Genomic DNA, 23,986 nt, shown 5'->3' with positions numbered 1-23,986 from the left:
GGCACGACACAGAGAGCGGTGCGGCCTACCTTCCGAAATCTCAAAAATTCTAAGGCATAACAGCGACCATAAAGATCGACTTATGACATTTAAAATCAATAAACGCTTACAGCCGCATATAACCCCCACATGTGATTCACCCCCCCATTGTATTGTACGAACGTATTTATTAGCGTGAGTGGTTTAGCGTGCATAGGTGCGGCTGTGACTGAATATCGAGTAACTTACAGGCCCACCGTTTTAGGTAAGTAATAATACATTTGTAGTATGATTGTGGGAAGGGTCGACAGCGTCTTGGATGTAGTAATACTACCGAGATGCTGCATCCTTTCTAGTATGATCGTATTTATTAGCGTGAGGGGTTATGTGTGAATGGACGTGGCTGTCGAATGACGGATGAGTGGAATTTGTACATACCGTTTGAATGTATTTATTAGCGAGAATGGAAGGAGGTCGGCAGGATTAGGACCATCTTACGACCTCCACTTTAGTTGTAATATTAGGAAACTAGGTTTATTAGTATAAATGTGTATTATGAATGTGTGTTATGTAAATGGTCAAATACTTCAATTTACCACATGTGGAGGGATACAAAGAGAAATGCAACAAAAACCGTAAGGTCCGATGAGTAGCCAATTAGAATGAAGTTATCAGTAGAAAAGGCAGAGTTTTCAAAATGTGAAAAAGATATACGCGTGGTGCTGGCAATGACCGAAGCAGTTAGCCGGCCGAAAAAAGAAAAGAATTAGCATTTGGTGAATCAAGGATGTGGTTTTTTTTAAACAAATTACATTTTAAACAAATGTTTTGAGTTAAACCAAATTTCTTTTAAACTGTGAGAAATTATTGAACAATTGTGCCCTAATTGGTAGACAATATTACAAACAACAGGTAATGAATAATTAGTCCCATGGCCGAAATGTGAATCCTATAAATATAAAATTAAATATTTTATTATCTGATCGAATGATTTTATGAAACCTTATACAACCAGATTAAAGTAATTGGAAATTGAAATTTCATCAAAAATGGAATCGCTGTTAGAAAATGTAGAGTTAAGGATTCTTTCAAGGTGTACACTTTATAAACCAGTCATGATTTATGTCCAATGGAATCGTTCTGTTTGACGGCAACTGAATTTTGAAGAAAGTAAGATCAAAGAAAACCATAGAATTGGATATTCAAGGTGTTGATTTATTATCTTGAACACCCGGCGTTAGCACGCAAACTGCCCAAATATGAATGTCTCTTCTAATACGCTCTGGCACGAACCACCGAGAAAAAAGTACCTCGGTTTTTCATTTCTTTCGAAGATGGCAAGCTGAGATTTGTTTCAACATTCACATTCACTTTTTTATTTAACAAGTGAGCACGAAAATTTATATAAGAAAATATTGAAATTCCATGCTAAATTTTTTGTTTTAATGACTGGCTTGACAAGTCAATGTATGTGAAAAGCTGAAGCTTACTTGTTTATAAATAATTAAAATGAATATGAAAATAATTTTCAAAAGAAGTAGTATAAAACTGGCAAAATTGGAAACGAATACTAGTAAAAAGGTTTTCCTTTTGAAAGTAGTTTATTTTATGTTTTATGTGCGTCGTACATGTAGCGATCAACCGTTGGGAACAGAGGTCCGGCAGGGCCATTTGCTCAGTTCGATACTACACAATAAAACATCTCTCTCGGCATATTTCTCCTATTTTCAAGGCATATGTGCCTTATCCCATAATTCCGCCCTTATTTTTTTTTTTTAAATACATGTGGCAGAATTTTCAAACTCACTGGTAGGTACTCTTCAATGTATGGAGGGGATGATATATTTATGCTCACGATATCCGAATGGACTGGAAAACAATTATCTAACGTGGACAATACTTTGTATAAATATCATTATACCCACAAGAAAAATACATGGGCCATACATTAAAAACTACACGTGAAAAATTAATAATCAAGAAAGATTGATCCAAAACTATTGCATTGAAAAAAAATTATAATGTTATTACATAAAATTTAGTCGTTTTTATATAAAAAGTATAAATGACACTGAATTTTATATTATATATATTTTTTTGTATAGGTACATCTTTCTTTTTATACCAATTAATTATATAATATAATTAAATTAATTATATTTATTATACCATTAAAAAATTAATAATGTTATTTATTACTTATTCAGAAATCGTGAGATGCGGTCTGGTGTTTCAACCAAGTATATAGTATATATAGAGTAGCAATTCACCCTGTATATACCCTGAAAGACCCCTATGTAGGATCCACTGGTCGGCAAAATCCAATTAAAATATGCGGACATTGGGCGCGCCGGGAAAAGGGTGGTTTTAGCCTGGATTCCAGAACACGTCGGACTGGAGGGGAACGAGAGAGCGGACCTGGCCGCGAAAATGGGTACTCTCGTTCCTCACAGTGATGATGTTGGGACCACCCCGATTCGGCCTGACGACGCTAAGAGAATAGTGAAATATGATATTAGACAAATGGAAGCGTCGTTGGGCCGACCCGACTAACGCGCTAGTGTCCGTCAAGCCGACGGTCAACCGGTGGATCCCGGAGGGGATATCTCGAAGGGAAAGCGTTGTCCTGACCCGCCTGCGTATCGGTCACACACGTGCGACTCATGGGTTCCCTAGGTGCCCAGCATGTCAAGTGACTCACGGTGTCGCACGTGTTGGAGGGGTGCGCAGCTTGGCCCCGTATATGGACTGAAATGGAATACCGCCGGATTATAGGAGAATGCTCGAGCATGGCAGCGAGTTTAAGGAAAAACTTTTTAGGTTTTTAAGAGATAATGGGGTAATGGGTTGTGTATAGTGGGGTCTTTATTTCATAGATTAAAGTTTAGATTTAGTTTATGTTAGAATAGGAGTATGCTGTGCGGCGGTGCAGCATATTATTTCAAGGCTCTACTGCTGTTCCGCTAAGCCGGGTCGGGGCGGAATATCGAGTACCCTCCGACCCGGAATCTAGACAGAGGATTTGCACATGTGATTGGGTTTGTATATAGGTGTATGTATTTATTGTTTGAGAGAGTGTGAGAAATATTTTAAGCATTTTAAAATAACGACGTAATATGCAAGTAAAAGCAGAAAGTCAGTAACCAGATAGAGATGCTCAAATGGCAGCAGTTCAATTTAAAATACGCGAGAAAGACAGGAAAGAGAAGGAATACACGCGGAGGGCCGGCGATGACCTGAGCTATTTGTCGGCCCATAAACCCCCCACTTTATATATAATGTGTAGATTAGTGACTGTTAATTGATAATTATTCAGAAATCGTGAGATGCGGTCGGGTGCGATGTAGGTTTCAGAAAAACATTTTCGTTATCGTGCCAACGTTTCGATCTTTATTGAGATCATCTTCAGGGCCTGGGATTTACAAACATTGTTTACATTTAACAAATACATTTAGGATGTGGAAAAGTGAATTTATACAATGCAAAATATATTCTATATTCAATCAAAGTATTTCTAATTTTTATAAATTTTACACTCTTTCTAGAATTATTCTATGCTTGGAATAAGATATACTTAAAATTTAATAATAACATTTTTATATTTTTCATTCAATTGATTTCGTACAAGAGTTTTTTTTTATTAGGGGAGATTTTTTGTACAAAGATAAATTTAACATCGCCTTAATCATTTTAAAACTCATCTTTGTTCTCCCTTTGTTCAATTTTTTCATTATTCAATTATCAAATCAATAATTTCGCAAGGATTCTAGTCGTTGCTATTGTGTTTCTGTTAGTTAATTAAGCGTTCAGAGTTACTAATCGGATTGCGCAATTGGAAGCTGTCGGATTCTAAACTGGACAAGACATCATATCATTGCAATGAGATTGTTTTCCAACACTCACTCGAGTTTGGTTGTTTACAAATGAATCGTAGTTTGGTTAAAATATCAACTTTACAACATTGCACAACGTGGTTTTAGTTATCACTTAGGGCAAATATTTTGGGTTTGGTTTGGTCTTTTCATTAGATCCATTGTAGACTATCGTTATTTTTATTGATTACCGATTTATATAAGCTTAAATCTACCCACATATGTACGTACTCTCATGTACAGAGTTGAGCCTACCACTTCTTGCAGCCCACCGGCAATTCCAGCCAATTTATAATTAATTATCGGCAGGGCTCGAGACTTACCAACCCCATGGCATTCCGGGGTCTTATCAGTCATGCCACCGAAGTTGGGCTGTGGGAGATATCAACAGCTAGGCAATCTCATCACCCAGTGCAATCAGTTCCTAAAACCAACCCAATCCACTCTTAAATTCGTTTTTTAATTTTTTATTTACATATCCTCAAAATTTACACTTATTATACCATTATCTTAATTGTAATTTTTTAAAAATATCGATTAAAAAGCTCGAACCCAGGTGAGCTATCCTAGCAAATACGAGTTGGACGACTTGTCCCCGTTGGTTAACGTTCAATAAATTTTAATTTTGTTTAATTATTCAATAAAGTAATTTAAGCAGTTCAAATTTTTTACATCGCGTATTTTTTTAAATTTGTTTATTTCCTCCAGAAACAGTTCGTACCATTTTTACTATTGTTTTTTGCAGTTTTATTTTCTGATTGTTGGCGTCAGCTCTTGAACGGTTATATTTTCCTTGATGTTTTCACGTTAAAATCATCTTTCTTTCTTGTTTACCACATTAAATCTTCAAAACTTAAAAATTTCAGCAGTGCACGGATGAAAAATATTCAGCGTTAACAAACTTTTTTTGTGTGTCTAGCTCTTCTCACCCCGATCGTGAAACAGAAATGAAAGTAAACAGGTGAAATGTGCGATTGGCACGTAGTAAGGGATGTGTGAAAGGGGAGGGCCCTTTTGGGCAAAAACCAATACGGACGGAATGGGGTCAGCTCGATATTAGTGAGATTCCTAAGGGTCGACCACTTCATCTCCTACATAAAACATGGTCATTTAGCTAAGAGGCTCAACCAGTAGGAACGCTTCACCAGCCAAAACATTAAACAGGTTAACGGCACCTATGCCCTTCGGAAAAACCTGCTGTAAATCTTTGGGTCGATATTGCACAGGCTTTAAAACACCCTACAACTGTTTCCCATCCCCTCACCAACAAAGCAATAAATTGTTCGCTCATTGAGTGAGAACATAAATTTGAGTGATTTTGTGTTTTACTATTAATTGGAACAACATTTAGATTACGGTTATTAAAAAAAAAATTGAGGGTTTTTATAATCTTTACCTATTTTTTCTATTGCATGTCTTTAATATTAATTAAATATTTTTATCTTATTTTATTATATTATTATAGTTTTATATATATTACAGTTTTCTATCTACCTACTATCTAATATGTATACTATCATACAGATCCTATTCTATCAGATAATTTTCCTATTCTATCTTTCTGTTTATCTATATCCATCTAGTTTTTGTATAATNTGATTACTTCCTACCAATGGTGACATTCTTTGGCGTATTGATATAGGCAATGAAAATTCAGACATCACCTAAAAAATAGTACAACTGAAAATGACAAAAAAATTAGAACTGTACATCTATTTTTTTTTTAAATCTACTTTTCATCCATAAAACTATTGTTTCTAAAATTTTCAACTCTTAATAGGACAAAAAATACAACATTTTAAAAATGATTTTTTGCTTGTAAAAACCTAACTTCCTACTTAACTAGCAATGTACAGTTCTTTATTTGTTTTATTACCTGAATTAAGGACTGAGCAGGGAATTGTTCAGAAAACTTTTCCACGAGTGGGGAAGATGCGTGGACTGGTGCATTCGGTGCAGTCATGTAGACATTGCTTTCACAAAGAGGGTAAATAATAATGGCTTTGCCCCAATACACGAGGTGTCCGGCTAAATTGAACACCTATTGATTTACCAACAATTAATTTAATTAAATAAAGGTTTTCTTTTTACTATAGAATTCTACTTGAGCCAGTGTTAAGTCTGCATCAGCAGAAAGTATCTGTAAAGATTTAAGCGGCGTGTAGATTTTAATAAGCCGTATAAGGGCAGGCGAGGCATCAGGTACAAGGCTGTCCAACAACTGTGTCGCATCAACGAGCAGCAACAAGCCATGGTACGGCCTTACACTCTGCAGACATCTAAAACATAAATAAAGCAGCTCTTTAACTAATCGCTGGAAGGGAAAAAAGAACGGAATACAACATAATGTAATCAGGCATTCAGCAATTTTTACACGTTCTGCAAGTCCTATTCCTTTTGACTTGTTTAACAACTGGATATTTTCTAAGACATTGCAAACACCTGAATGCTTTGTGCCACAGCATCATCTGAGTGAATGTGTTAAGATTACATTTATATGTAATGAACAAGAGGTCAGACGATTAACCAATAGTTTCAAATTTTCAAATAAAACTCCAAGAGCAATGCTTGGAATTAATAGAAAGATCACTGCAAATACAATCCAAAGTTTGTTTTCAATGTTTTCAGCTTTCGTAATAATATAATATTGTGTTGGAGTCTGAGGTGAGCCTGTTAGTTCAGATCATTCTGGAATGCCTACACCAACGAAAATGCAGAAATGCATCCAACAGATTAAATTATCAATAATATGCTGACTTGGATATTCAGGGAAGACCTAATAATCAAAATACAGTGTGAGCAGAAGGTCATGGGTTCGAATCCCACTCATGATGTTAACTTTTTCATCTCAACCAAGACCTTAGATAGAAAGTATAGTTAATTAAAATAATCAATACAGCCAATTATGACTACTAAACATATATGGATTAATTTAATAAAAAGGACTGTAACAAATACGAATCAGATGCCCTAACTATTCAGCCATAGCAATCCCCAAGTTTCTTTACTGGCAGACTTCATAAACATCTGAAAAATAATTATGCGAGTCAATATGGGATGCGTAGATCTTGAAAGAAGCAGAAGAGACTTTGTCGCATTTTTTAAAGAATGCAGATTATAAACTTTATATTTTCTTTAAAGAATATCTCACACTGGGCAAAATTATTTCAAGTAGAAAGAAAAAAGTGCCTCTCACTCAGGAAGTGACGGAATTGAAGAACATAATCGACGGCTTGTTGTTTGAATTGTCTCTACTTCTTCAATTCACCAGGGGAAACTTTTTTTATAAATATTAATAGAGAAACAACAGCTCATACTTGTCTATTGCTTCAGGATCAACAGAAAGGGCTTTGTTGTGAAGCTGATGAACTTTTTGTGGCAGGCAGAAGCTGAGAGCGATCCACCTATTCACCCTAATCTGCACCAAGCCAGAATTACAAAGATCATTGTAAATAGTCATTAAATCTTTTGCAAGTGAGCAACGCTCAAGGATGATTTCAAAAGGCGAGTAATCTTCATCATCGCCCAAGTCCTCCGGTCTATCGTCATGAGCAGATATCATAGATTTTATTTCGCTGTTGACATAACCACAGCGCCTTTCTTCATGGCGGAGCGCTGCTCCGAGGCGCTTGCTCAGCTCGTAGTAGCACTTGACAATAGAATGGTTGGCAGCGGCCTGAAGTGCGAAAACGACGTTTATGAGTATGATCGGCCTGTTGGGCGGTTTGCCCCTCCTGGAGCATGGTTGGACGAGTGTCGGATGGCCGACAAATCTGACGTTGTTCACCTTCAGCTCGAACTTGGCCTCGCAGAGCTCCTGCTTGACGGCGAAAAGGTTCGAAAGCACTTCGTCGGGGAAATTGCCCAGACAGCCGTTCTCATTGTTCTGAGGAGGCGGCCCATGGATGTCCTCAGTGATAGTCAGGGCATAGGGGTTCTTCCTTCTAGACTGCTGCCCGTTTTCGTGGCCTTTGACTTTCTCGCACGGGTACCTGAAAAGGAGCCGGTCACCCTTGCTGTCACGTTTCACAAGAATCACGCTCAGAGGGTCCGCATCCATGCCCCAAGTGATTTTTGACCACTTTTGACATAACGAACAGCCGAACTTTAACTTGTGTGTTTTGACTTTCGACAACAACAAAATGAAACCTCCATCCACCTGGTTTTATAACAGTATAAACTTTTTTTATATACAAACTTTCTAATTTGACGTCAAACATAAACACACTGATCTTATTTTCATATCGTGATTAAATCATGAATATTTAAAATTCAAATATTTATACTTACAATGTTTTTCAGTTTCAATCATCAGAATTAAACGCAATACTCTACAAAATCATGTAATTAGTTGTTTATTTAATTTTAAAAGGCTAATTTATAGATAATTATAATATATACATAATAATTTTCCTTCCATAAAATCCTCACATTCTTTATTATTAAATATTATATAAAAATGCAATAATTTTTTTTACAAATAAGTTTGATCTTTCAAATTTCCTTATCTTCTTTCCTTATCAATCACAGGCTTGTCAGTTGTCATCAGAAAACTGTTATATGTAACTCTTCGGCTGTCGATTTTGTGGAATCAAAATATTTTCCTCGATATTATTTCGGATGAAATTAAAGGATAATAAAATTATGCTAAAAACTAAATTTTATATCCGTCAATAATTTGTTCACGAAGAAAACACAACAGCAATAAAAGTCCTGAAAAGGTTTCATCGCTCAGACTGGACAAATCGACGTTCCTCAAGGAAAACGGGCAAAATAACAGACAAATATGGGTGAAACTGAAGGAAATGAAATCGACACAAAAGAGAAACTCAATACATTGAAAAGTTGGCTTAACAAGATAATGAAAATTGTAATGACAGACGGAAGAGTATTAGTCGGCACATTTCTTTGTACAGATCGGGACGCTAATGTTATCTTGGGTGCTTGCACTGAATACGTCAATTTTGAAGTCCGAGGTCCGTTCGAAGAGTCAAGAGTTCTAGGACTCGTGATGGTGCCAGGAAGGCACATCGTCTCAATACACTTGGACGTTTCAAACGCATCTGCTGAAAAAGAGCATATTAAGACAGCACAAGAATCATCTACATCTACTCAAGAGGGATTGTACACATAAACACAAAGCACACTGTAAATGGTTAAAAAAAAATATAATTGCGATATATATATATATATATATATATATATATGTATTTGTACATCTATCTATCTACCTATCTTTCTGTCTCACTCTTTCTTTATAACTATGTATCTAATCATATATCCATTTATCGTCTTCTCCCTTTTATTTCACAATACATATTTTGGCGTCAACGTTCACTCAATTCTATCAATCTATCTACCTATCTTTCTAAGTATTTTCTTTCTATTACAGTGTATATTTCAGCCATAGTTCTCCTTTTCTATTTATCTGTACATTCTTCTAACCATCAATCCATTTATCTATCTAACTATTTATCTACATTGGTAATCATTTATTTGTCCTTTTGTGATTTTGTTCTTTGGGTTTTGCTGTTTTTCGGTGTAAACCTCTTACAGCGTTTGCTTTTATTTTTTATTTATCACATTATTTGTTTCAATAAATTTTAAAATTATTAATTTTTTTTCAATCACAACAGGTCCCTTTACACAGATCTTTAGCCGTTATAATTATAATTATATTATAACGTTTCCGGGATGGACCGTTGGGCGGCGATCTGGTTTTACAGGGATTTTTTTTCCCGAGAGGTTTTATAACAATTTTTAAAGAGAAATTTTGGCGGTTAGAACATTTATATAAACAATATAAATAGACTATTTGGACTAGTAATAAAAACATGAGCACAATGAAACAAATAAAAAGATTGTTAAATAGATCTTACTAGCTTAAATAAACCCGTTAGACTATATACCTTTATAAATCTAACATATCATATCAATTATTTAAATATATACATTATAACTTAGACTAGATATTTCATATAAGTAATGCAATTTTATACTCATATAAACATGAGAATAAGGAAAACAAAATAAATAACTTAATTTACTAAAACATGCTAGCTTAAATATCATTTATCTGTCCGTCCATTGATCTTTCTATCTATCTACCAATTTATCTGTCTAACTAACCTGTTTTATCTATCTGTGCAACATTTTTTCTAGTTGTTTTATTATCTATGCACTAATTTCTTTTACTCTTAAAATCTGTATTTTTGTGTTCTACTTCTGTTCCAATGGATTTCTTTCTTGTATTATTTTTGATTTTAATGTAAATTGTAATGATATATGTGTAATTTTTATTTTTATTGCGTAAATGGTTAGTAGCACTAAAAATAATTTCTATCCATTAATTTCACGTACTCCTTTTACACCAAAAATTAAACTTTTAGAAGCTTTAATTAGTTTGTAATTATTGTAATTTACTAATGTTAAACCTGTTGATTTGTATTAGTTTTTAATCGACGAATGTTGGGTAAATCATTTCTGGTTAATATTTGAAGAGAGTTGATCAGAGTCAAGGCGACATGTTTGCTTAGAGAATTTTTTATGAGATATCGCTTTTTCATTATTAATTCACTATCCGAGGAAATCCTCTTTTCAGTCACGACTGTAACTAAGCGAAGGAAAGAAAAAACACGCACACGCACCCAAAACGCCGATAGCTTTATAGGACGCCAAATTCGTTCTATTTTGACGAGATTTCGTAATAATAATTGAGTAATCAGGCTTGCGTTAATTTCTCCTCTAGGGACGAGGCGCTTGACGGAAGTTTCTCCCTTCCATAGAATTAATTGGCGATCGATTGCTCTGGGGCAGGGAAAACGTTCTAGAAACGTGAAAGGCAGAAGGGCGGCAAGGGGGAGGACCTGTTGTTGGCAATTCGTGTTACAAATTGTCCCAATCCGAGCATTAAATGACATCTCATTTCCTCCGTTATTTCCCAAAGGCTCTGGCTCTTATTCAGTCCCGACTTTATAACCTTTTTCTACGGTTTTGTTATAATTTTTTATGAAATGTATTTTCTTTAAATTGATCAGTAAAGACAGATTGACCTAGTTCTTTCTTAAAAGACTGCTATTCAACATGAAAATTCTGAACTTATGGCACTTGCTACAACACAAAATTGTACCTTTTTTTTTAATATTTAGGTCTTTTTTACTACAAGGACCCTTGAACATATATTGAATTACCTGCGTGAAATAAGCTGAGAGAAGCTTGTCTGAAACGGTCAAAAATTATAAAACTTGCTAGGTAATTGAGTGAAGGAAAGGAAAAAGGTGGAGCTTCCTTCACTTTAACCGCTCACTCGAAGCCTGTGGATGCTACACCCCCGATATCCAATTATTGAAAGGCGGCACAGGAAAAATAAATAATACGTGTAAATTTGGGTTACACAGAGAAATAATTTGACACGAGACTATTAAAAGCAAATACAAAAAAAAAAAAAAATAGTAAGACCTTTACTTACATACGGAGCTATAGCCTGGGCTGATAAAGCGGAACAAGTAACCAAAAGGAAAGAACTCACAAAAATACAGAGACTTGCATGCATCTGCATAACGGGAGCAATGAGAACATATCCTACAATTAGCATGGAAAAGATACTAGGATTAATCCCCCTACATCACATGGTAGAAAGGACAGCGCAGAAAACCATCATCAACTTTATCAGAGAGAAACCTCCAACAGGAATAAAACTGAAATGGAGAGATAGCAACAAACTATGGAAAGGCCATCCATCACTCATGGCTCCAAGAGACGACCTGAACAGGATGTTTGAATTTAACCAAAAATTGCGAATATATCTGGGTACCAAAAAAGAATGGGAAAACACTTCAGTATCTTCCAAGCTGAGATTCATACAATTGAAAGATGTGCCTTATTCAATGTAAGTAAAGGGTACAAAAACAAGAATATAGCTATCATGTCAGATAGCCAAGCAGCCATCAAAGCCCTAAGCTCAAGTATCATTAGTTCAAAGATGGTGCTGAACTGCAAAACCAAATTAAACATATTAGGTATGCAGAATAAAGTCAGCCTCTGCTGGGTCCCAGGACACATGGGAGTAAAAGGTAACGAGAAAGCGGACACCCTTGCAAGGAAAGGAGCTGCCACACCGCTGATAGGACCCGAACCCTCCTGTGGCATAGGAATCCACACTATTAACCAATATCTCAGACAGAAGGACAAAAAGAAAATGAAGGAACAATGGAATTCACTCATTGGACATAAACAATCCAAGAATCTTCTAACCAATTTTGGTAAGAAAGAAATCACAGAATGTGTTAAAGGAAGCATGAACAGACTGCGAATCCTAAGCACTAATGCCAGCACTGCACCGTAGAACACATGATTTGAGGAGCCAGCTATTGTTCGCACTCAATGTGTATTTGAAGTAGCGGGTTGTCTGGATGGGAATGACTGTAGAGGGCTCGAACAGTATGGTTAGGATGGTTCAACTGGGCAGTGCTTGAGCAAGCCCAGCGCGCAGCCCTGCTCGCTGTCACCCAGGCATACAGGACGGTATCCACGGTGGCCCTACAAGTCATTGCTGACCGACCGCCTATCGACCTGAAAGCAAAGCCCTGAGCGCCAAATGGATAATGGACGCCCACCATGCATCCCACGAGCACGGAAGAAGCTGATGAGTGGATGGTGAGGGAATGGCAGCTGAAATGGGATGGCTCTTCTGAGGGTCGTCACATGTATCGGCTCTTCCACATAGAAAGCCGACTAAAGATGAAGCATCTCGCCATCGACCACTACAAGTCTCAGCTACTGACAAAACATGGAGAATTTGCCGCGAAGCTCCATTCCTTCAGACTCAAACCTAGCCCGATGTGCGAATGCGGAGAAGAAACGGCGGAACATGTCTTGCTCCGTTGTGAAATCCACATCGTTCCTCGTGTACGCTGGCTCTTCGAGATAAATGAGCAGGCGGCGACCATGGATGTCTTAAGAGCAGCGATCGCCACTCGGGCGGGACTTAACGCGACACAAAAAATGTGGAAAAGCGTTATGAGACACAAAGGATGGTCGACATAATACAACACTAGATAAGAAATCAGATAAGCTTATACCTTCTCCACCTGAACATCCCGAGCGAGCCGCCTCCGCAAGGCCCATCCCGGACGCAGTAAACTAAACTGTGTCAAAGAGCTCGCCAGGTGGAGTAGAGAAGCGACCGTCTAATAGACAAAAGAAAGCTCATAGCTTCCGTCTATAATACAAAAAGCTATATAGCAGCGCAAGCCAAGAAGCTGCAAAGAGCCAGATATGGCTTAGTAGCGGCAAAAACAAAAGGCACAGACGTTTAAGATGGTTCGAAAGGTTGGCGTGGAAGGTTTGGAATCTGAACCAGATTAGTTCGTTGATAAAAGGAGTGATGACGTCTTTGTAGATAGTGAGGTTAGTGACATAATAAGATGCTTTGACAATTTGTCTAAGGGCTTTCGATTGGAAGGACTGAATGCTTTTGATACCGGATAGCTTGGCAGTTCCCCGAAGTTCCAGTCCGTATGTCCATATTGGTCTTAGTTTTCAAAGTCGATTTCGGTCGGTAGAAGTCTTCGTAGTATTCCAAGTCTTATATTAAGTTGTTTTTTTTAAGTTACAAGGATTCCACGTCAGTCTGCTTTCGAGATATAGACCCAGGTATTATATATGAGTGGAAACTAGTATCTCTTTGAAAACATATCACACAATATTTTTAACTAGTCACAAAAACGAATGAAGGCTTTTCTTCTGGTGGTGACCACTGGTAGAATTCCTCCTTGAACGGGTGACTTTCATTACACAATGGGGTAGTTGCGTGTTTACCCTTTCCTGACAGAGGATCCGGAGGGATGGTAACGAAGTCCCTCGCCAGACTTGCTACGGACTTCCACCATGGCAAAGGGCTTCGCTCGTCAGGATCACTGCGGACATCTACCAGGGTAAAAGATTTCGCTCGTTAGAATCGCTGAAGTCTTCCCAAGGCATAAACGGCTCTGATTGAGGCAGTTCCTTGGCCTGGTCAACACGGACCTCTCCGTCCTATCACCTCTTATGAAACGAAAATAGGGGAGATTATCTTCCATGTTACCATAAACTTTTCTTTGATATGCAAATGATCTATTGTGAAAAGTATAATTTAATTTTTTTTTAAATAAATACAAACGTTACATTGAAATACAACGTTAAATACAAACGTTTATTTCGCCACATCCAGTTTAACTGCTTATACGGTGTAACTTGAAACCGATCGAGTTTCAATGAGAAATAAATAAAGACTATCCCTTTTCCGTTAATTTGGGTTAACATTATCCGAGCTTACCATTATTTAAAAGACCAATTTACGTATCAAAACACAATTAATTACTACCTTAAATATATGGGTCGATAAACACAACTCTGTAAGGCCAAATTACTGTTGCGCCAGGCCATGAATAAAACTTCAGACAATGCCTGGCAACGAAATATTGACCCCCGGCCTTTTCATTGTTAAGAAAAGTGACTATTGATTTGCTTAACTGGGTCGACTTTGTTTACGTTATCTTCTAAAAACATTTTTGCATTTTCCAAAATTTGGTTTCAATGGACAGGATCACTTCATTTTTCAATATATCTGAAAAGCCGAGACTGCAGGATAAACACTGGTACTTTTTGTAATTGAAAACGGAATGATTGTTTAAACTGAATCGAAGATTTATTTATTCAATTGTAATTCCTAAACGACGATGAATTTGAACAACCTTGAAGAAAAGAAAACGGCAGAATAAAAAAAATTCAAATCTTGAATTTCTGTTATTTAATTATTACGCTTCATTATAGAAAACTAACTATTTAAATTAGTTTCAATTAATTAAGGTTTTTAGTTGAGATAAAAAAAGCCAGTGTCACGAGCGGGATTCGAACCCACGAACTTCGGCTAGATATGCCGCTGCTCTACCACTTGGGCTATCGTGACCTCGATCCACTCGGACACTAACTTCCCATCTGAACCCCACCTTTTGAATTTTCCCTCGTTTTTGCCATTTTTCAACTGACCTTTTATCTCAACTAAAAATCTTAATTAATTGAAATATATTAATTGGTCAAGCGGACCACGAAAACTAGTGTATTTATATTAGTTTGGTCTAATTTTCTACGACAATTTCACATAAATTCACAAGCAATCCTCGCCATGAACCTGCCATAAAAAATGTTTAAACAATATTTTAACCTGTTATTAAAATAGTTGATAACTTGCGACTTTTTTTCGTTTTTCCATTTTTTTTCTAATTGGCGATATTATAGTGAAATTAGGCGACAAGTCTCTCCAGCAGTTTTAATTTTGAAAGATTCGGGGCAGCTGTGCCAACAACGAGGGGTCACGCGATTGGCACAACGATTTAATTCCAGCGATAAGACGTATGCAATGTAGCACAGGTGAAAAATTAAAAATGGATTTTTGTTTAGCATTTTGACCTTCATAAATGTTCAAAGAACGGCTGTTTAAATTGATGGAGGTAGGCTTCCTTTACCCTTTGTATGGTGTATGGTCTAATAGCGGTATGCAAAATACAAATTTTAAAAACCTGTCTGTCATGCTGTAACAAAGAGAGAGAAGAGAAGGTGAAGAGGTGTGCTTGATAATATAATTATAACAATGTAATTTTATTAAAAATTTTAAATATAAAAATGTAATAAGGGGTAGCTGAGAGGAATGTTTAATAGATGAAGTTACTTACGTGGTCAGTATCGGATGAAGGAATTACAAATGGCCCAGATGGTCTTCTGTTCACGAGCCGAACTGTATCTTGAGAGCCTTTGCTTTACCCATTCCACATAATTTTGTGTTTTTTTAAATATCTTTTCTCTATAAAATGGATGTTAAAACATTCTTTATTAAACTTTGTGACGATCCGGTTTCCCAAATTCTCTCTATCCTTTATTGCTTTACTGTCCATATAATATTATGTCCTTTCCTGATTGGATCTTTTCCTTGTTTGAATAAATTTGAAAGAGGGCGTCGGTGGCGCAACGGCTTAGGCGTTGACAAGGCGCTCATCACTGTAAGGTAAAGGTCCCGGGTTCGAATCCAGCGGCCCTGCATTCGAACCCGACATATTACAAATGGGCTTTTTTTTAAAAAAAAACACCGGCACCCCGAGGGTGGATATAACCTCTGCTGCTGCGAACCCTCGTAAAAAAATAAAATAAAATAAATAAAAACATAAATAAATTTGAAACGTTAGAAAAGTGGTGAGTACTGAATAAATCAAAAGAATATTTTAAAAAACATAACAAAAAAAAACTTAAAATATGTTGAAATTAAGCAAACTTTGAAATTAATGTCGACAAATTGGAATTAACTATTTAATAATCTTGTAAAAGAAACTGACTAATTATTATTATTTTTATTTTTGAGCCCTGAAGATGATCTCAATAAAGATCGAAACGTTGGCACGATAAAGAAAATGTTTTTCTGAAACCTACGTCACACCAGACCGCATCTCATGATTTCCGAATAATCATCGACTAACGGTCACTAATCACCACACATTATTATTATTAATTTTTAAGGGCGTTTTAACGGCTAAGGTCATTTCACGCCCTAACATCCAAACCTTCTACCTGTGTGTGTGTGTGTGTGTGTGTGTGTGTGTGTGTGTGTGTGTGACCGTTAGTCGATAATTATTCAGAAATCGTGAGATGCGGTTTGGTGTGACGTAGGTTTCAGAAAAACATTTTCTTTATCGTGCCAACGTTTCGATCTTTATTGAGATTATCTTCAGAGCTCAAAGTGTTTGTTTTCTGCGTAAGTGTGCCATTCCTGCGTGTCGTGCACTCTCAACACGACACGAAAGATCGAATAATTTAATAAAGATCGAAACGTTGGCACGATAAAGAAAATGTTTTTCTAAAACCTACATCACACCAGACCGCATCTCACGATTTCTGAATAATTTTCTTCTATCTTAGGTATCTTATGTTAGCTATATACCTTCCGAGTGTTATAAGGCTCTAACTCCAAACATTCACTCATAAACTAATTAATCTCATTGCCATCGAAATCTTTAATTTATCCTTTCAAAATTCTTAATCTGGAAGGCCAAATGTATGCAAAAATCCTATTTTAAATTACATATAAAATTTATTCCTGTTTTTTAATTGGAATTTCAAATTTTTGTTCCATAATGGCTTGTATGGCTAATAATAATTATAACAATGGAGTCAGATTAGCAACAGTCTCAGCATAAGTATATGATAGATAAACTAATACTATATAACAATAATAAGAAACAAAAACACAATAACACTTCTTTTTCTTTATCGTTTTTTTCTGTTGTTTTTTTGAGGAGCTAACTTTCTTATTTAAATTGCGATTTTGGGCATTGCAGTTTATTACTCCGCAATTTGTATTTTCTTCCATTTCATTTTTCCGCTCCGGCAGCGTCAAAAATTCCTGAAAAAGGAAAGAAATCTTGCACGCACAACTCTCATTCAATCACTAGCAGACAAACATTCAGTGGTATAACAATTTGGCAAAAGGCCTAAATCTCATTATAAAATTCAATAAATTTGAGAATGCTGAAACTTGCTCTTCGAAAGAAACACTGGGGACCCAGTAACTCCTTTAAATCACTCGAAAGGTTGAACCTTTGCCTAAAGCCAGAAACACACTTACCCTATGCTACGCCATGCGACGCTACACGAAGCTACCCGATGCAAATCCAAACTCCGATTTTCCATAAGGTTGCATTACCCCCGTGCACATCTACCCGATGCTATGCCACGCTAACCTACCCGACGCTCTGCGATCCCCACTGTCCAGATTTTCGTCGGGTCGCATCGAGTACAGTCGAAGACAAAAGAACCGGACACTCATATTTTTATTCAAACTACATGTATTATTGTCGTTATATTAATTACAACATACTTATTTTAATATAAACCAAATTAACTGTGATTAAAAATTAATTAGTTTTTATTTAAAAAATTAATTTTAATGGTTTGGTAGAAAATTTATCAAAACACCGGAATACGATTTTTTGATATAATGAATTTAACTAACAACTTATTGTACTGGCTTTAACTAACAACTAACTAAAATTGGAACAATTTATTACAAGGTTTTGCTCATAAAATTTAATTAACAATTTATTTCATAGTTTTGCTCGTAAAATTACACCATTTTGTAATGTCGGGTAACATCAGAACAGGACACTCATATTTTTTGTAGTTTATTTCAAACTAAGTACATGTAATTTTGTCGTTATATTATTTACAACATGTTATTTTAATGTAAACCAAATTCATAAGTTTTTATAAACATAGTTTAATTATGATGGTTAGGAGTAACTTTATTTAAAACAATTAAGTTTAACAAACAATTTATTAGATGGTTGTGCTCATAAAATTTAACTAACAATTTATTACAAGGTTTTGCTCAAAATAGTGCATTAAGAACAAAAGATGCGATTGTGATAGTGATTATTGTGATAAACGCTGTGGACTGTACGCGACGTGGTCTTGCGTCGGATGGATGTGCACACCCCACCAAAACGTGGCAAGGCGTCGGGTAGCATCGGGTAAGTGTGTTTCTGGCTTAAAGGGTTGCAAAGGGGACAGTCGGCCAAAATATGTTTTACAGTCAGAATGATACGTTGTCCACTTCGCATACGCCGAGGACAAGTTGGAAGGTTGTTGCCTATTAAAAGCCTATTATGGATTAGCCTGATGTTATTATTTATTTTTTTTTTTACGAGGGTTCGCAACAGCAGAGGTCATATAAACTCTCAGGGTGCCGGTGTTTTGGAAAAAAAGCCAATTTGTAAGTATGTCGGGTTCGAATGCAGGGCCGCTGGATTCGAACCCGGGACCTTTACATTACAGTGATGAGCGCCTTGTCAACGCCTTAACCGTTGCGGCCAACGACGCCCCTGATGTTATTATTATTATTATTATTATTAATTTATTTTAAAAAACAGAAAGGACTCTCATATTGATTAATAATTGTTACTATTATTTTTTTTAATTAAAAAACAGAAACAATTCTTATATTGAAATATTAAACAAACTTTGAAATTAAATGTTTAAATGTTGAATTTAAATGTTTGAATTAAATTAAACAAACAAATTACAAGACAAACTTTGTGTTAATTAAAACAAATGAAATATTTAATTCTATGTCGTAACTGAAATAATAAAGAAATCCTGTTCAACGAAAAAACAAATTAAAATTGAAAAACCTTGTGTGATGAAAATGGGCTGATGTCTTTGCTGATCAACACCTTTTTTTTCTTTTAGCCAAGGAAAATGTGCCAGTTCACCAAATAAAAAAAAAACAAGTGGCTTCCAGTCCAGTGCAAACCCAACAGGCCTTTTCCAGTGTAAGACTCCTTCCACCCATCTTTAGAGGCTTGTGGAAGGGCTTTGGGAGGCCCTTATAAATTTCACTGTGATACCTTCGATTATAAGAAAACAATGTAAATTGAGATTAAAAAGAGAATTAATTTTTTACATAATGAGCTGTATATTTACTACCAAGGAATGATCACTTGTGACCAATCTAGTAAGTTTAGACGAGCATTTTTTGACTGTCCTTTTGTCCTAGGGTACTTTTGTCACTAATTATGAATCTTTACTTTGATTCGTTAGGCAATTGCTTCTTTTTTGTGGCCGTTTGAAGTTTTACAAAAGGTCTTACGAGGACTACCAATATTTTTGCATCGCATGGTATCGCGGGTTGTAGAAAAGCCGTGTGTTTCAATATTTAATATTCAGCTCAGACTGAATTCTTTATTCAATTTCCGGACGTACAGGGTAAAAACCCTTTAAAAAAATTTAAAGCTCTTTTGTAGTAGAAATTGCATTGAAATTGCCACGCCGCCCACGTAGAGAGCCTAGTAGAAAATCAGGTTTGGACCACGTTGATTACATCTTGCGCTTCAGAACGTTATTTTCTTTCCTTTTACCAGGCCAAAAACATTTGATTTTGAAGTGGACTGGGCAAGTCTTAAAATCGACCGCACTAAGTGAAACAATGTAACAGATTTGATCAGAATTGTATAATTGTTTTAATTTTTCGAATATGGAATTTCCCACAGAATCGCATTCTTTTTTAAGAAAATTTCTGTAGGTCTATTCGATAAAAGTTAATGTGGATGAAGAAGCAACTGCGTCAGCCGAACTAATGGCATTTCTTTTCAACAAAACGTTGTCAACCTTTTACTTCGAATAATGCGATTTTCTTGCTCCTGAAACCAAAACTAACGAAAGAACTTGTCTTTACCTATTCTAATTGGCGACAGTCTTGGTTTTGGATATTCTTGAAAATACAGCATTGATGACTAACTTCGTTTGATTGTACATTTATTAAAAAAAAATCCTCGCCAAATCAATTAATCTGAACCTAAAACCTTTTTTTATGAAAAAAGTACTTTTTTAAACATAGAACAACAAGAAAACAAAACCCCTATTTACGTTATCACTTCCACTGAGATATTTCTCAAAGATTTCTAGGGATGATGAAGCTGTAATTTGGTCGGTACCGATCATCATCTGCCAATCTTTTATTTTTTGGATTCCCAGGTGCTGTTACATCTTTACTAGGTAGGTTTGTGCATTTCTTTTTATTTACTGTGGTCAGAGACCCAACACTGAAGAAAGCGAAATGGCGACAGCCAGATCAACATAATGGGGCTGGGGCCGACAAGGATGATCTATAACGACCATATTATAGTATAATAATCCTAAAGAATAGTTTTTTGTTGATAATTTGGAATTTCGAATTTCACAAAAAGCTAAAACTAGAAATTTTGGTTGAAGCGCTTTGCATAGAATTGACCGTTAACTTCATTTTAGAAATCAAATTAAAATTAGCCATTTTCCGACATATGGAAACTTAGAAACCATTTATTTCCGTTCAATCAATTTTTCACCCTGATCGTCGAATAATAGGAAAAAACTATCAGTAAAATTAAAATTACCTCATTGGTTTTTCTCGAGCATTTTTTCGATTGTTTGATGAATGAGAGACTAAAAAAGAACAATTTAATTAAAATTTCATCCGCTTGGGTTTTAATTTAGAAAGAAAATAAGTGTCTGAATATAATCTGTGGTGACCCAGAGGAACCCGATGGAGAGAGACCACATCCTCCGGGAGACCAAAGAACACGTTCGTAACAATGATCCGACACTGCTGTGTTAACGGATATTTTACATACGACAATCACTTTTACAAACAACTTTTTGGTATAGCCATGGGTAGCAACCTAGGCCCGATACTGGCAGACATAATCATGACACATCTACTAAATACAGTCTTACCACCACTTCCTTTCACATTACCCTTCCTCACTAAATACGTAGATGATATATTGTCAGCAGTTCCCACAGATCAAATTCAAACTACATTAGATACATTTAATAGCTTTCACCCACGCCAATTTACACATGAAATCGAAAAGAACAAAACAATACCATGTTTAGATACACTTGTAATAAAACAACCAGATGGCACATTAATCACAGATTGGTACCAAAAACCACGAAACACAGATCGCTACCTCAACTTTACATCTCACCATCCTCTTCATACAATAATAAACACGGCCAAAAGGTTACTTCACAGAATGATTACCCTTAGCCATGAATCATTTCACCACAAGAAAACAAACAGATCCTTCATAACAATCTCCTAAACACATAATTAACAGAATAATCAACAATTACAACTCAACACTAACACCATCCACTATTACTAATAATACTACATTAAGTATATCAAATACAAACAAACAAGCATACATTTTCATACCATTTATTCAAGGCCTATCACATAAATTAAACACGTTTCTCTCGTCCGATAACTTCAAAATAGCTTTCAAAAATTATAAAACAATCCAAACACTTTTTTCCAAAGTTAAAGATCCCACACCAATAACAAATAAATCTGACGTAATCTACAAGATCAACTGTTTAAACTGTCCGGCAACTTACATCAGTCTTACATCCCAATATCTGGAGAAGAGAGTAAAGCAACATATGTACCTATGATTGCAAAAAACCCAAGCAAAATCCTACATCACTCGCTACCCACCACTTTGAACACCAACACAATTTTGACTTCAAATATCCAAAAATATTACATACAGAACAAAACAAATATAAACGTAATTTCTTAGAAATGGTTTATATCAACAGAGATAAACACAGCATCAATTACAGAACAGATACATGTAAAGTCAGTCGCAGCTACGCCAATATCATTAATCAAATACAATATAGATAACATACATATATTATTACATTACATTCCACACATCAAATACTTTTCACATAGTCTAATTTTCCAACAATTTAGCTTTCCTTTTCCTATTTATCCCCTTTCTATATAATCCTGAAAGGATAATCTGACCGAACTATTACAACACATTGTTCCCCTTTGTCGGCTTTTTTCACTTCAAAGAAGTCGACGTCTTACACAAAATTGTCTTTTATATACCGACTTCCTTCCCCACCCCTTCAAAACCAAACATATATAAACATAAAGCAGTTAAATGTCGTTGGCACTCTCAACACGACACGCAAGGATGGCACAATTACACAGAAGACAAACACTTTGAGTGAGTAGAAATACTTTGTTTGAATATAAAAAATATATTTTGCATTGTATAAATTCACTTTTCCACGTCCTAACTGTATTTGTTAAATGTAAACATTGTTAGTAAATTCCAGGCCCTGAAGATGATCTCAATAAAGATCGAAACGTTGGCACGATAAAGAAAATATTATTCTGAAACCTACATCACACCCGACCGCATCTCACGATATCTGAATAACTAGTAAATAAAATTCTTGTGTTCTAGCTAAAAATTTGAATCCCGAACTCAACCTGCTCCCCAGCTCCTGAGAGTAAAACCCACTACAAATCTCAACACAAATAATATTATATTTTATATCTGGTTGTGGTTTTTTGGTCAGTTAACTGAGGTTGACAAACAGGAAGTGAAACGTTTCTTTAAAATTCCTTAAACCTCCTTGTAAATTTTGTCCCTGACGCGTAAAGTTCTGGTTTCCACCATCCTCTATTATTTACCGTTTTACGATCAGAACAGTGAAATTAGTCGTAAAAGTTTTACTCCTGCTTTTTGACGGATAGTACTGCAGTTCTTGGGAATCATTTGAATGGTGGTTTATTGTAGGAAACTTCATCCCAAATTAATTAAGTTTCCAGGATTTCCATCTGATCCCAAAACATGTCTTTCAACTAATAATTCCAAGCCGTCCACATTTTTACTGAACTTTTTTTAAACCATCTCTTGACTGATAAACAATCTATTTTTGCCGAAAACTATGTATATCTTACCTGCGCCTTCAGCTTGAACATTTATTGATTGGGTCAAGTAAAGTCAGTGTTTTGTGATGATGAACTGATGGCCATTGATCATGTTATTGGGTTCACTATTCTCGCTGGTTGGAACTTTATGTTTCAATATGTACAATTACAATATCTCACAGAAGACAACGTGAAGACGAAAGGAGTTTGTTTTAATTTTTGCGAGGATAATTAGTTAAAACACGTAAGGCTAATTATTTTTTTAATCAATTTATTTGAAACAAATCAAACGAAATTGAAGTTTTGTATTCAATCCATGGTTTATTGGCCAAATTACTTCTTTCAGTAAATTAATCTTTTTATGTAAGGTTTTGGTTAAAAAGCGAGTGCCACGAGAGGATTCGAACCCACGACCTTTGGCTAAATACGCTGCTGCTCTACCACCTGAGCTATCGTGACTTCGATATGTCCGAGTGGATCGAAGTCATAATTTGGCCAAAACTTTACATAAAAAGATTAATTAATTGACAGAAGTAATTTGGTCAATAGACCACTTGGATGGATTTAATAAGTAAAACGAAATATAACTTCACTAAACAGCTCCCCGTGGCCACTTCATATGTCGCCGAGAATCGATTACACAACATTTGAAAAATGGCAAAAAGGAGAGAAAATTGAAAAGGTTGTAGGTTGAGATGGGGAGTTGGTGTCCGAGTGGTTCGAAGTCACGATAGTTCAAATGGTAGAGCAGTGGCGTATTTAGCCGAAGATCGTGGGTTCAAATCCTGCTCGTAGCACTGGCTTTTTCATTTCAACCAAAACCCTACGT

At 35.8% G+C, this 23,986-nt stretch overlaps 2 protein-coding genes and 1 long non-coding RNA gene across 3 annotated transcripts; 2 read left to right on the top strand and 1 right to left on the bottom strand.

The window, feature by feature from the left end:
* Positions 1–5,447: 5,447 nt before the first annotated feature.
* Positions 5,448–8,011, bottom strand: LOC106673142 (GATOR complex protein NPRL3-like). The gene is made up of 4 exons (XM_014405142.2): positions 7,169–8,011; positions 5,956–6,130; positions 5,728–5,892; positions 5,448–5,531 (listed from the first exon to the last, which is right to left on the bottom strand). Exons 1-4 carry the CDS (start codon positions 7,909–7,911, stop codon positions 5,505–5,507), a joined length of 1,110 nt encoding a protein of 369 aa, XP_014260628.1. The 5' UTR covers positions 7,912–8,011; the 3' UTR covers positions 5,448–5,504.
* A 93-nt stretch (positions 8,012–8,104) lies between these two features.
* On the top strand, positions 8,105–8,545 carry LOC112128086. The gene is made up of 2 exons (XR_002910856.1): positions 8,105–8,194; positions 8,382–8,545. It is a non-coding gene; the product is annotated as an uncharacterized LOC112128086 (long non-coding RNA).
* Positions 8,546–8,637: 92 nt separating this feature from the next.
* Positions 8,638–8,985, top strand: LOC112128084 (N-alpha-acetyltransferase 38, NatC auxiliary subunit-like). The gene has a single exon (XM_024229869.1). It carries the CDS (start codon positions 8,638–8,640, stop codon positions 8,983–8,985), a length of 348 nt encoding a protein of 115 aa, XP_024085637.1.
* The last annotated feature ends 15,001 nt before the right edge of the window (positions 8,986–23,986 follow it).

The sequence above is a fragment of the Cimex lectularius genome, unplaced genomic scaffold (assembly GCF_000648675.2).
Source record: "Cimex lectularius strain Harlan isolate CLEC.00 unplaced genomic scaffold, Clec_2.1 scaffold341, whole genome shotgun sequence".
NCBI classification, from domain to species: Eukaryota; Metazoa; Arthropoda; class Insecta; order Hemiptera; family Cimicidae; genus Cimex; species Cimex lectularius.
Note: the sequence above shows the minus strand (reverse complement) of the source record. Positions and strands in the feature narration are given on the sequence as shown.